We start from the raw sequence: 12,849 nt of genomic DNA, 5'->3' as shown, positions 1-12,849 counted from the left end.
TCATCATTCCCTGTGCAAAGCAAGGGCTAGGGAAGGGAGGGGAAAGGGGAGAACACCGGTATGCTAATGCTTAGCAATGAACGTGATTATCTGAAACAGGGAGGACACCACCTGGTGTGGACAGCTTAAACGATACCACTGAGCTTTCTGATTATAGAAGAGGATATTAATAAATCACCACCATGGAACTGAACTTTTCTGTGATCAATACTTTGACAGGTATTGGTCCCCTTCTTTGTAGTGGAAGTCTCTACTTTTTGTCTCCTTGAAGATTTAAAATTCCTGGGAGGTGGGGTAATGCTGACCATGAGATCCCGGCAAGGTTCTGCAAGGCACATGGGCTGTGGCGGGGGGCGGGGGGCGGGGGAAGCTCAGGCATACCTTGTCCTGGCACTTGACTGATCTCAGTCACTTGACTGGTGCTCTGATTGATCCATTCCTGAAATCCCACCAGGAATTGGGACCCCAGCTCTGGCAGTCTCTAGCGAGATGGACTCAAAGCAACCTGGAGCTCAGAGAAACCACTGCAGAAGCACTGAGGAATAGGTGAGGCACCTGTTAAATGATACTAAAGCTGAGGAGGGCTACAATTGAGAGTGCAAATGCCTGTGCACATGCCCAACAAATTAACATATTATTAGGAGACATGACGAATTAAGTGAGTAGAACACAACTATGCTGAGAATCACTCACATGTGTATATAGTCCTTGCAGATTTTAAAGAAACTTGAAACTCAGTGGATGCTACAAAGTCACCCCGTTGTAATAACTTAACACACACGTAATTGAACCTTGCTTCACATCAGTGACCTGGGGAATCCAAGCTCTCCGTTCTCAAGCTGGCCACTGGCTCAGAAAGTGAGGTCCCTCTCTTGTCCCACAGGTACTCTAGTCCCTCTTGCTGCAGTAGGCTCCAGGTACCTCCCACCCAGTCCTGCTGGGTTCCTAGATCTCCTGCATCAGGGGTAGAAGGATGTACTCAAGCCTGGGCTCTTCTCTTTCTCCTCTAAGACATCTGGTCTCTCCACTCCTGTCTTCTCAAAAATGGGGTACAAGTGGACACAGGACCACAGAGAGCATCCTCCTGAGTGCCAAGATTACTTGAGGATGGGGGAGGGCAGCTTTTGGACATTCCTGGAAGTACCACATCACAGTTGAAAGCCCAGGGTCTATGGATAGTCGACTTCCATTCAAATCTTGATTCTACCTTTTCTAGTTTTGTGGTTTCAGGCATGGTTTTTAACCTCTTTGAACCTTAGTTTTCTTAATCGCTATGTGGAACTCAAACAAAGGGTTATTAAACAAGTGTTAAATGAGATAATATACATAAACAGATGCTTAGCACTGTGCCTGGCACATGGAAGCACTCAGTACATTTTAGTTTCAAAATGGTTTCTTCAGTCTTCAAGGCAATTTGAGATGTTCATAAGCCACCTTAGGTCCCAACCCCAGTGATCAAAGACACATGCTTGTTTTGCCTCTGCCATTAAAAGTACTTCAGTGGAGGGCTTCCCTGGTGGCGCAGTGGTTGAGAGTCCGCCTGCTGATGCAGGGGACACGGGTTCGTGCCCTGGTCCGGGAGGATCCCACATGCCACGGAGTGGCTGGGCCCGTGAGCCATGGCCGCTGAGCCTGCGCGTCCAGAGCCTGTGCTCCGCAACGGGAGAGGTCACAACAGTGAGAGGCCCGTGTACAGCAAAAAAAAAAAAAAAAAAAAAAAGTACTCTAGTGGAGAATCTAAGAAATACTAAATAGATTTGTCCTCTAGTTTTGGAAGGCACTATTCCTGTAAAAGTGAGGCTAGACAACTTCTCAGCATTGCTCTAAAAAGTTTCATCGTATCACGTAATCTCATTTTAAATTGATTAATTTGACAATGCTTTATTAGGCCCTACTATATAAGAGAGGCCCTAGGTCAAGCAAAAACAAAACAAAACATGCACACATGTTGCTTTCCGAAAAAACTTATAACGAAGTGGAGGCAAAGGAAAAGAAAATTAATAGCCATAATACATGAAAACATGGTACTACTGAGGGAAATACAGGGTATTATGGGAATGCCATGAAAGATCACCTACTCCAAACTGGGTCCACTAGGTAAGTGAGACATTACCCACTTGAGGAGGGGCAAGAGAATGATCCCCAAAAAAGAAACGACATTTGTTGAGGGAACAAGGAAGTAAATAAACAGGGCAACACCAGGGTTGGATGAACCAGTCCAGTGGTGTTGTAGATGTCTGTTGCTGTTTCGGTGATCCATGTCAGAAGTCCCTTTCTATTTCTGAAGAAACGCTCATTTTGCAAGTGGTTGGAGGAGTCACACCCCTACCTCTCACTCCCAAAGCTGGAACCAGAAGTCCCCTCTCCCACAGGCAGCAAGGGGCAAGGACACAATCTAGCACTGACAAATCAGCTGGCTTATTTCTGAGATTTTTAAATGTCGAGGATGACCAAATATTCAATCACATCTGGAGTCCCATCAGTGATAGAACTGAAAAATACACAGGAGGCCAAGGCCACAGTGAGGTCCTAATCAGGAGATGCTTAGTTGCATTTCCTGATGCATTTTTCAGAGGCTAATTCTTTTTGTGGATCTGTGAGCTATCCGATATACTTTCAATACCTTCTTCAGCTCATAATAGCAGGAATCAACTTCCATCCCTTTCAACCAAGAACCCTGATGACAGAAGTAGTTATTGTAATCAGGAGGGTACAAATGCTGAGGGCTTGAACCAAGGCAGGGGCCAGGAAGATGAAGAGAAGGAGATGCATTCAACAGATAATGAGGAGGATGAAGTGCCAGGTGGAAGCTGAAGATAAAGGAGAGCGTAGGGTCAAGGACAACTTGCAGATTTGTAGTTTGGAAGCCAAAAAGACTACAGTGATATTCAGTGATGATACAAAAGGAGGATCAGATTTGTGAAGAGTAGGCAATGATGGGCTCAGTGTAGACCTGTTGAATGGGATACCTATTTGACATTCACTAAAGCGTGGTGTTTACCTGGACTCACAGACATAGAAAACAAACTTATGGTTACCAAAGGGGAAAGTGGGTGGGAGGGATAAATTAGAAGCTTGGGATGAACTACTATATATAAAATAGATAACCAACAAGGTCCTATTGTATAGCACAGGGAGCTATATTCAATACCTTATAATAAACTATAACGGGAAAGAATGTGAAATATATATGCATACTGAATCACTTTGCTGTACACCAGAGACTAACACAACATTGTAAACCAACTATACTTCAATTAAAAAAAAAAAAGCATGGTGTTTACCAGGCAGCTGGCTGTACAGATGGCTCTTAGAAAAGCCCAGGCTGGAGGTCTAGGAGATTACAAAGAAACAGCTAGAAAAAGGAAGGGAAATCAGGAGAGTGTAGAGGCATAGGAACTAAGGAAGAGGTTTAGGACTGCAGGGACACTGGTCTTCTAGTGTCAAATGCTGCAAAAAAAAGGTCAAGATCAGGACGAAAATATGAATGCTGGGTCACTGGTCACCCAGCACCTCGGAAATCACTGGTGATTTGGGCAACTTCAGTGGAGTAGTGGAGAAAAAGACAGATTTCAGTGGATGAGGGATGACAAAGAGTGAGAAAGTAGGAACCATGCAAAAGGTTAAAAAAAAAAAGAAAAAGAAAAGCAGGTTCATTTTAAAGGAGAAATAAGTGCCTAAAATTAACAAAGTACTGAGGATTACCTTTAAAAAATGAAGATCATTAATTCATTTTATAAATACTGAATGATCACCTCTCACTGTATAGGTCTTGGAGACATAGTGGGGGGAATAAAACAGACAGGGTCTTGCCCTCAAGAGCTTGTGGCCTACAGAAAGATGCTAAACAACGTGGTGAGTACCAGTGAGGAAAAGATTAGGTGTCCTGAGAGTCGGCAGTAAGGGGATCTTAATTTTTTTTTTTTTTTTTTGCGGTACACGGGCCTCTCACTGTTGTGGCCTCTCCCGTTGCCAAGCACAGGCTCCGGACGCGCAGGCTCAGCAGCCATGGCTCACGGGCCCAGCCGCTCCGCGGCACGTGGGATCTTCCCGGACCGGGGCACAAACCCGTGTCTCCTGCATCAGCAGGTGGACTCTCAACCACTGCGCCACCAGGGAAGTCTGGGGATCTTAATTTAAGCTGGAGGTTCAGAAAGAGCCTCTCCAAAGACCTGACCAGGAAAAGAGGGTCAGGTGGGGAGAAGGATTTCGGGAAGAAAGACCATCAAGTGCCAACACCCCAAAGTAGGGAGCTTGAGCCCATCTATACACAGAAGGGAAGGAGCCAGGAAAGACATGGGGCCAAATGATGCAGCTAGGAGCCCATGGTGGAAGGAGTGGCCTCCGCAGCAGGAACCACGCCTGTTCCACAGACACCGGGAGGGTAGGTGTGTGTGAAGGTGAGCCTGTCAGTTTGGAAGCAGGAAGTTGCGGGGCGGGGGGGTGGGGGGTGGGGGGGGTGGGGGTGGGTTGTCTAATGGCTACTGTTTTCTTTGTGAAATAGCAGGCCTGGTGAGGCATGAGAGAGGTGGTGGCAGGAAGTGCTATTATGGGCAAGAGAGGAGGACCTGGGCTCACTCACAGCTCAACCCTCCCAAAGCAACCCCTCCTTAATAACGGCTTCCTTGCTTTCTGGTACCAAAGCTTCAATAACCAGGACAGAGGAGCCCCAGACTCCTTGATGCCTGACACTAGAAAGAGCTTCTGAGATCTTAACTGCCATTCATTTTCCCTACTTTATAATTAAGTAATTTACTCAACAGGAATCAATTAAATGCCAAAAATATGGCCATCAACCCATCTCCTCAGGAAGCCTCCATCCACTGGAAACTGTTGATATCCTTCTTTCAATGGCCTTCCCTAATTTAATAAAGTAGGCTTCTTCCTTCCTTTCTCTTGCTTTCCTATTCATATTATGTCTGGATATCTTAAACTCATTCAGCTTTTAATAAAGTGAGGTCTGGGGTTTTTTTCTCTGTTTAATACTCAAGCACAATCACCTATTCATTTGTAAGGCAAAATTAAATCAATTCTTTAGGAGGTGGCTATTGACCGAGGATGGAGGTTCAGCACTCCTGGCACAGAGTCAAGTACGTCCTAAGCTATGATGGCTTAACAATATCCCCAGTCATTTGCTTCTACATTCACTCACATACACAAATATGTTGGCCTCCAAGGATTTCTGAATCCGACTTGATATTTTTTTCAGATTCAACTCCAAACAAAGTATACTAGTCTCAAACTGTGGTTCAGAATGACTTAAAAGTATCTCTCATTACAGCAAATCAGGCATGAAGCATCCAATGGCAGTTTTCTTGTAATGCAGACATTGTGAAGAGTTTGTGGTGATCTCATACCAAACGGGACACATTAAGTCCACAAGGAGAAAAAAAAAGCTAAGAGGGGACAGGATTAGTAAGGACAGAGAATAAAGATAACTGGAGCTATTTAAACAGCATTGTTCCTTTCTGAGTGGTGGTAGCTAAATGGAGGGTTCTAGATCATAGCCAACAACCAGTCTTGCCAGAACTGCCAGGGACACACACACACACACACACACACACACACACACACACAAAACACACATATATACACAGACACTCATCCTTTATTTCCAGGCAGAAGCTACCATGATTCCATTTGTTAATGAAGTATTTATTCAATCTCCCTCAAGAGTTATTCCATGTCCTACCCTAACTGCCATCAATTTAAAACTCTAGCACCTCATATTATTTTTTTTTTTTTAATTTATTTATTTATTTATTTTTGGCTGCGTTGTGTCTTCATTGCTGCGAACTGGCTTTCTCTAGTTGCGGCAAGCGGGAACCACTCTCCGTTGCGGTGCATGGGCCTCCCACTGCGGTGTCCTCCCCCGTTGTGGAGCACGGGCTCTAGGCACGCGGGCTCAGTAGTTGTGGCTTGCGGGCCCCAGAGCACAGGCTCAGTAGTTGTGGCGCAGGCTCAGTTGCTCTGCGGCATGTGGGATCCTCCCGGACCAGGGATCGAACCCGTGTCCCCCGCATTGGCAGGCGGATTCTCAACCACTGCGCCACCAGGGAAGCCCTCATATTATTTTAAAAGAAACATTCTGAGCTTTCTGTAAAAAGCAGAGGCAGGATAATTTCCTACAGATCTGTAGAATGTAAATGATGGCAAATGGAGGGATAAGGTAAGGAACAAGGTGGGGTGCACATTAAAAGACCTCTTCACACTCCAGTTTTCAGGCTTGCAATGGGTGAGCTGGGAAGGAGAGAAGAATGTGGGTGCTGTTAGAAGAATGTATCATATGCTTTGGGATACTGTTTTCCACTTTCTCCCCACTCCCTTTTTTTCAAAAGAAAAAAACATGCCTGGGAGAAACATACCAATGTAAGTGCTACTGGTAATTCATAGAAAAGTTCACCACTGGATTCGCTCAGCCCGTTTCCTATTTGCCTCGGACTACTTGTGGCTTATGTAAATTGCTGTCTAAAAGAACAGAAAAGCCCCCATCAGCACAAAGCTCCATCAGGACAGACTCCGCAGCAGCAAGGAAACATTAACCCCCCAAACTCCACATCAAGCTGAAAAACAATGCTCCTGGCTGTCATTTTTCATTCACACCAGCCCCATAGTTCTATTAAACAAGCTTGTTTTTATTGACTGCTTCCTTCACACAGCATAATAAAGTAGACGTCAGCCCACACAGACTACATCTTGAAACTCAGGGCTTTACTTTGGGGATGGGACTCAGTATAAGAAGAGGACACGTTTCAAAGGCTCTCCCTGACTGGTATCTACCAAATGGGGAAACGATGGGGCTCCTTTCTGTTCCTCACACTCCCAGAGCTGCTGTGATTGACTTGAAATTTACCAGTTTCCCAAGAGGCTACTTGAAAAGAAAAGAAATTTCACAATCTTGAACAGTCCCCCAACTATCCCTACTCCTACCTCAACTTACAAGAGGACTTTTGTATACATAAAGTTTCAGGAAACAAAGCATACAAACACTCACACACAAATAAACTCCCCGAACTAACAGCAGCGTATAATTGTGTTTTGGTTGGAGCTTTTCCAGCCCTGTCACCCGCTCTCTGTTAGGAGTAAATGAAACCCTCTGCTTTGGCAAAGTTGGAAACAGACAAACTCTCCTCAGTTTCAAGCTGCACAAGGCCTCCCTCATCTCTCAGCCCCCTTAAAGCCTCCAACAAAATAAATTCACTGCTGAACAGCCAACAAGAAAATTAAAACAAAAAACCAACCTATTCCCCAAATAAAGATCTTTCACTTCTCCCCCCTCCCCCACCACGCAGCTTCCCCTTTTAGCCGGAAACACACCACGTTTCCAATTTCTGAACCCCTTTTTCAAGAGACCCTTGACTCTTAAGGCTCTTCCAGGGGATCCGGCTTTCGGCTGTCCTGATGCAGGCAGGCAGCGCTCTTCCAAGTACATTTTGCGTTCTTGGAGTCAATACTGGGGCTGTTTCGTTTCCAGAGAAATCTAGAAAGCAGCTTTTAGTGGGCTGGCTGAGCTAGGTCCGACTCTTCCTCCCCTCCCCTTTGAACGGCCGCGGGGTGAGAAGGGTCCAGGATTCGGCACATTCGGCTCTAACTGAGCAGCGAAGGCGCAGGGAGAGCGGACAAAGTACCCATCGCGTAATTTTAAATTCCCATCGCGCACTTTTAAATTCCCATCTGCTCCCCTACTCCGCCCTACTTCCACATTCCTCCGCAGAATCTGGCGGGGCCCCCCAGCAAAATCAAACTCGTACCTTCCTTCGATTCTTCGGCTTCGGAGTGCATGGTGTCAGGATAAGCGGTGGCAGAAGCGACTGACGCTGACATGGACGAGCTGCAAATTTGCTCGGCAGCCCAAACCCGCACACGACGGAAAATAAAAGGAAGGAAAGCCACTAAAATCAAAACCTCCGCGGGGCGGGAGGGCTGGTTCTTGTGCAGGGATTTTCAGGGGGAAAGTTCTGCAAGAGTGACGAATCGCGTCTCAGCTGGGCGGCGGGAGTCCGCCCCCGGGGCGCGCGCCCCAGCCCGTCGCCGGCGACCTGGCGGCTGGTGGCCGGGCGCACGCAGGTGGGGCTGACTTTGTGGAGGGGCCGGGCAGAGGGGTGCCGGCCGCCAGGAGCCCGGACGGGCCATGCCTGGTAAATCAATGTGCAGGGAAGAAAAAAGACCCATCTCGGCGCGCGCTGCTGTTTTACATAAGGCATAAACGCATAGGCAGTCCAAAGAATGCTTCTCCATCTTTAGGTTACATTTTTCGACGCCCATTTAACTTTCTGTGTCTTGGGGTTTTATACGCCCAAAATGAAGGATTTTAAAGCTGTTCGGTTTTACACGTTATTTTTGTAGGAAAGTAACGTGGATATTGATCCATGTGCCTGGAAGGTACCTGCTTCACAAGCCCAAGAGGGGGGCCTTTATCAGAAAGTGGGGTGTAGCCTCCACCCCTTACCTTTGCGCAGGAAAAGTAGACAAGGCGGCTTTCTCATTCCGTATAACCCGGGCGAGCATTCCTACTCAAACCCCAACCCGGGAGAACTAACTCCTCTGCAGTTACGCAAGGGCCATCCTCCAGACAGAGGGGGCAATTCCCTCCCCGCGCTAATAGCAACTACCAGGGATAAATTCCTTCCAAAAAGCCGAAAGAGGAGGCGTGGGTGGGGAGGTAGTCAGGCTTTTGAAATGCTGATAGAATAAAGAGGCTGGAGAGCCTGGAGGACAGATCTCAATTCTGCCCCCTGGTCGGGTCCACAAGCTCCTACAACCGGCGGCTGAGAGGAAGACGTCTTAGCTTTGTGAAACCTTAATTTTTCCTTCGGAGAATGGGAGACCAGAGCTGCCACCGACATACCTGTCTTAATGAGGTATTTTGCAGAGCATTAGTTTTATTACCAATCTAAGGCAACAGGTCCTCAAATAACATACCTGAAAGATCCAATAGGAAACCGTGAGAAAAGTTACATTCTTTTAATAAATGTATTTTCCAGCTGCTTTCTTTTTCTTCATTTCCCTTTTTTTTTTAATATGGGCAAAAAACAAGAAGAGAGGCCCTATAGTAAATTTAATGAAAAGAATATACAACAGATATAAAGAATCTGAATTAAGATTTAGTTCTGCCATTTATTATTTGTATGACCTTGAGCAAATTAACTTCTCTGGGCTTCCCCTTCCTCATCTGGAAAATGAGGATTAATCAATTTTATTTACTTCACAAATTTATGTTTGGTATTGAAGAAGGTAATATAAGTGATATGAAAACCATAAAATCCTACACAGATTATTACAAACTACCACCACTATTAAAAGTAAATTTTTGTAAAAGATATTCTTGGGTTTTATTTCAGTATTGGGTTTGGACAGAAAAGAAGTGTTTATGCTGTTCACAAGCAGCGAAGGCTATTATAAATATTAATATAAGACCTAGATATTAAATCAGTTCCTATTGCTGAGTGATTCTAACATGCTTAAGACACCAAGAAGAATTTTATCTCAATTCTACTAAAAGGGCAGGATGATGAGAGGAAGACATAGCCAGTCAGAAAGGAGAAAAGAGGAGAAACATCTGGAAAATATCAGTATTGTGGAGCCTCCCGGAAACTGACCTCACCACCAAAAGGGTAACAGGCTGCACCCTTCCAAAAATCGCAGTTAAATGCAAGGTCCCCCCTGCCACACATCCTGAGCTGCTAGGATGCATACCTTCACTCTGTAACTTCAGACTTACGGAGGAGATATGAAGGTCATTCTGAACCCAAAGAAAAGCTCCCTTACCGGTCAGAAGCGACCTTTCCTGTCTCATCCAAGGAATCATTCTGGAAGCCTCCCCACCTCACCCCACAAGAGCCATCTGTCCTTGCCCTCCCCCATGGCAGCCCAGACTTCCACGGATGTCAGCCAGGAGCCCTGCAGGATCTCACCAGGGCTGTGAACTACATAAAGATAGTTCCCATTCATCTATAATTGGAGTAAGATGCAACACCTTTTCAAGGTGTTGATTACGCAGATTCACGCAACCCAAAGTCCAGGCCCCATCAGCCACAGGAAGGACTCACTTTTACCTTCTTCCTTCAGAAAGTGCCCCCATAAGAATGATTTACGAAATGTCCTCCTGCAAGTCCAATTATGTACAAACCACATAAGGTGTGTTAAAAGTACACATCCTAATGTCAGACTTGTTTTACACTGGGTTCACAAAAAGGCCTTCAGCTCCACTCAGTTTAGCTGAGGAGAACAACTGCTGAACGAGCAGTTCAAGCGCTGCTGTGTCAGCCTCCTAATTCAATTTAGAGTCGTTTTAGCAGCTAGGTTGATCTTTGAACTTTCGCTGGGATCCTCAGGAAACCTGGCAAAAAACTTTTGTATTTAAACGCAGTCCAGAAGTCACCTTGGGGAACAGTGTCCTGATATAGCTCAAGTGCAAGGCATGCTCAGTCTATTTTAAAAGATTGTATCATAGCCTCTCTCCATCTTGTCCTACCCTCCCCCGCCGACCCCACTCCCCCAAAAAAACCACTCTTCTTTAGGATCCAAAATTCCAGATATTCTAGGACCTCTCCATATGAAAGTGTCCATGTCCTTCTCAGAAGTTCTACAGAAGTGTGTTTCACTGTTTGTAAGCATTTATTTCTTTGTTTTGTGGTTAACTGTAAATTTATCTAAATCTCCTTAACTGCCTAAAAGAAGAAACCAGCTGACTGTGTTAGTAAAATAAGGTATTAGTTCAGTGTCTGCCTCTAATTAGCTCTTTCCAACTTCTTATTTCACTCCTCTGAACTACAACTGTATAATATATGACACGAGGATGTCGGTTTAAATGGTGTGTATATTTTGTATGTGTTCTATGAAATCATCAAAAAAACTACCCAAGGGTTTCTATGTTTATTTTTTCCACAACACTCTCTGTATACTAGCCTAAAAATAGTATCTATTCACTGAATAAGAAAAAAGAGATATTGTGTGGATAAGGATGCGCCTCAGTCACCTGTACAACTTTAAGCTACGCTGCCCCCCTCCCACCAAAGAATGGTGACAAAGGGCAGCTGATTCTCTGGGGTTTCCCTGGTTGTCTACGGTAACAGACAGATACTAAGTCAGTCACTTCGTCTTGATTTTGCTCTGTTTTCAAAAGGAGATTACTTTTTGGCCCTAGTAAATATGCTCCAGTACGTCATAATGATTTGTTGTCTGGTGTAAGTGCAACCTGTTCACTTCTGTGTGTTTAAGAAACACTCCACCACCTCTTAGTGTGGCTTGGAATACGCTCTGAAGTCACAACAACAATCTCTTACAGACCACCTGATACAAAATAGCAACGAAGTTAGCAGCACTTCTCATTTAATACCAAACTGCTTTTAAATACTATGTTGAACTTCTACCCACGTCCAACAGTGGCTCTCCTACCTTCTGGATCAAGACGGGAGAGTTACAGTGCTGGCTAAGATTCTGTTTTTTTGTTTGGTTTTTTTTCATTCAGCCAGTCATTATCGAATATTTACATGTGTCACATGTAAAAGGGCTCTGCTCACATGGAGCTTACTGGCATAATTTTGGTAATTTTGACCAGAGACTTAAAGAGTTCAACCTTCCAAGTGATCTTGGCTCTAAGGAAGGTTTATTAACACCACCTCTCAACTGAACTTTATACAGAACAGCAGAAACATCTCCTCTTAAATTATACCTCAATAAAGCTGTTGGGAAAATGCCTGGGCTTTGGACCTTTTGCTTACAGTGGCCCAGATGTCTGCTAAGAACAGGGGAGGGCAGCAAGTGTTCAGATTTACACAGAAGAGAAGCCAGCAGAATTGGGAAGAGAAGGTACAGTTCATTCAGGAGGTACCACATACTCTGCTCCCATTCAAGAATGTTGTAAGTTCTCTGCAGTGAAAAAGACTAAGCATCTCTGTCAATTTGTTATAGACTTAACGGCTTCTAGGTCATAAGAATACCATGCTACAGAAATGGTCATTCCATCAATATTTTTATTTCTACCCTGCTGACAAGAGGTTGAATCTGTATAAACAACATTTTAGGTCAGGGGGAAAAAAAGAGTTGTTTACTTGGTATAAAAAGTGGCTTGCTGGGCTTTCCTGGTGGCGCAGTGGTTGAGAGTCCGCCTGCCCATGCAGGGGATGCGGGTTCGTGCCCTGGTCCGGGAGGATCCCGCATGCTGCGGAGCGGCTGGGCCCGTAGGCCACGACCGCTGGGCCTGCGCTTCTGGAGCCTGTGCTCCGTGACGGGAGGGGCCACAGGGGTGAGAGGCCCGCGTACCGCAAAAAAAAAAAAAAAAAAGTGTTTTTCTTCTATTTGACTTTGAGGCTTTCCTTGCCTTTTCTTCTGTTATTTATGTCTACACCCTTGAGAGTCTTTAAAGGCTTTCATGATCTATGTATGAAGTTGGCTTTCAATCCCTCTCCTCACAGAAGGATCTGTGTTCTTGGTTTCACCTGGTTAGGGCTGCAGGCTTTGCATCCTTCTTCTCCTCAGACATTCTCTTGTATTTAACCTTCCAAAAGAGGGGTGGGGCTAAATGGGTGTCTCACCAGAGCCCCTGCCTGGCCCAGGTGATCTCACTCTTCTTCCTTAAGAAAGTTTTATTTACCAAAAGTGGAGAAAGGGCCCTGCAAATGACAGTGGAGGTTCCTTACACACCTTCTCAGGAGGCCAAGCCCTGAGCCTCAAGTGGCCTCCTGCTTATGCACTGCTGGTACTGGGATGAGGTGGAGGAGATTGGGAGGCAGGGACAGAACTGCTGTGAATCAAGGAAGAAGGCTGAGGATAAGTGTGGAGATGGGAGGATGGGGAAAGCTGCCTCCCAGGGCCCTGCCTGGGAGTCTGAAGTTTGTTCTGGGTAAA

General features: G+C 45.4%; 1 protein-coding gene across 1 annotated transcript in view; it reads right to left on the bottom strand.

The window, feature by feature from the left end:
- The window catches only part of TNFAIP8 (TNF alpha induced protein 8), a 38,641-nt gene extending 30,747 nt beyond the window's left edge, over positions 1–7,894 (bottom strand). Inside the window, exon 1 of the mRNA XM_065874412.1 lies at positions 7,752–7,894. Within this exon, the coding sequence (XP_065730484.1) occupies positions 7,752–7,824 (73 nt within the window). The 5' untranslated portion in view covers positions 7,825–7,894. The remainder of the gene's footprint in view (positions 1–7,751) is intronic.
- Between the last annotated feature and the right edge of the window lie 4,955 nt (positions 7,895–12,849).

The sequence above is a fragment of the Phocoena phocoena genome, chromosome 3, assembly GCF_963924675.1.
Source record: "Phocoena phocoena chromosome 3, mPhoPho1.1, whole genome shotgun sequence".
Classification (NCBI taxonomy): Eukaryota; Metazoa; Chordata; class Mammalia; order Artiodactyla; family Phocoenidae; genus Phocoena; species Phocoena phocoena.
This window is presented reverse-complemented; position numbering and strand designations above follow the sequence as displayed.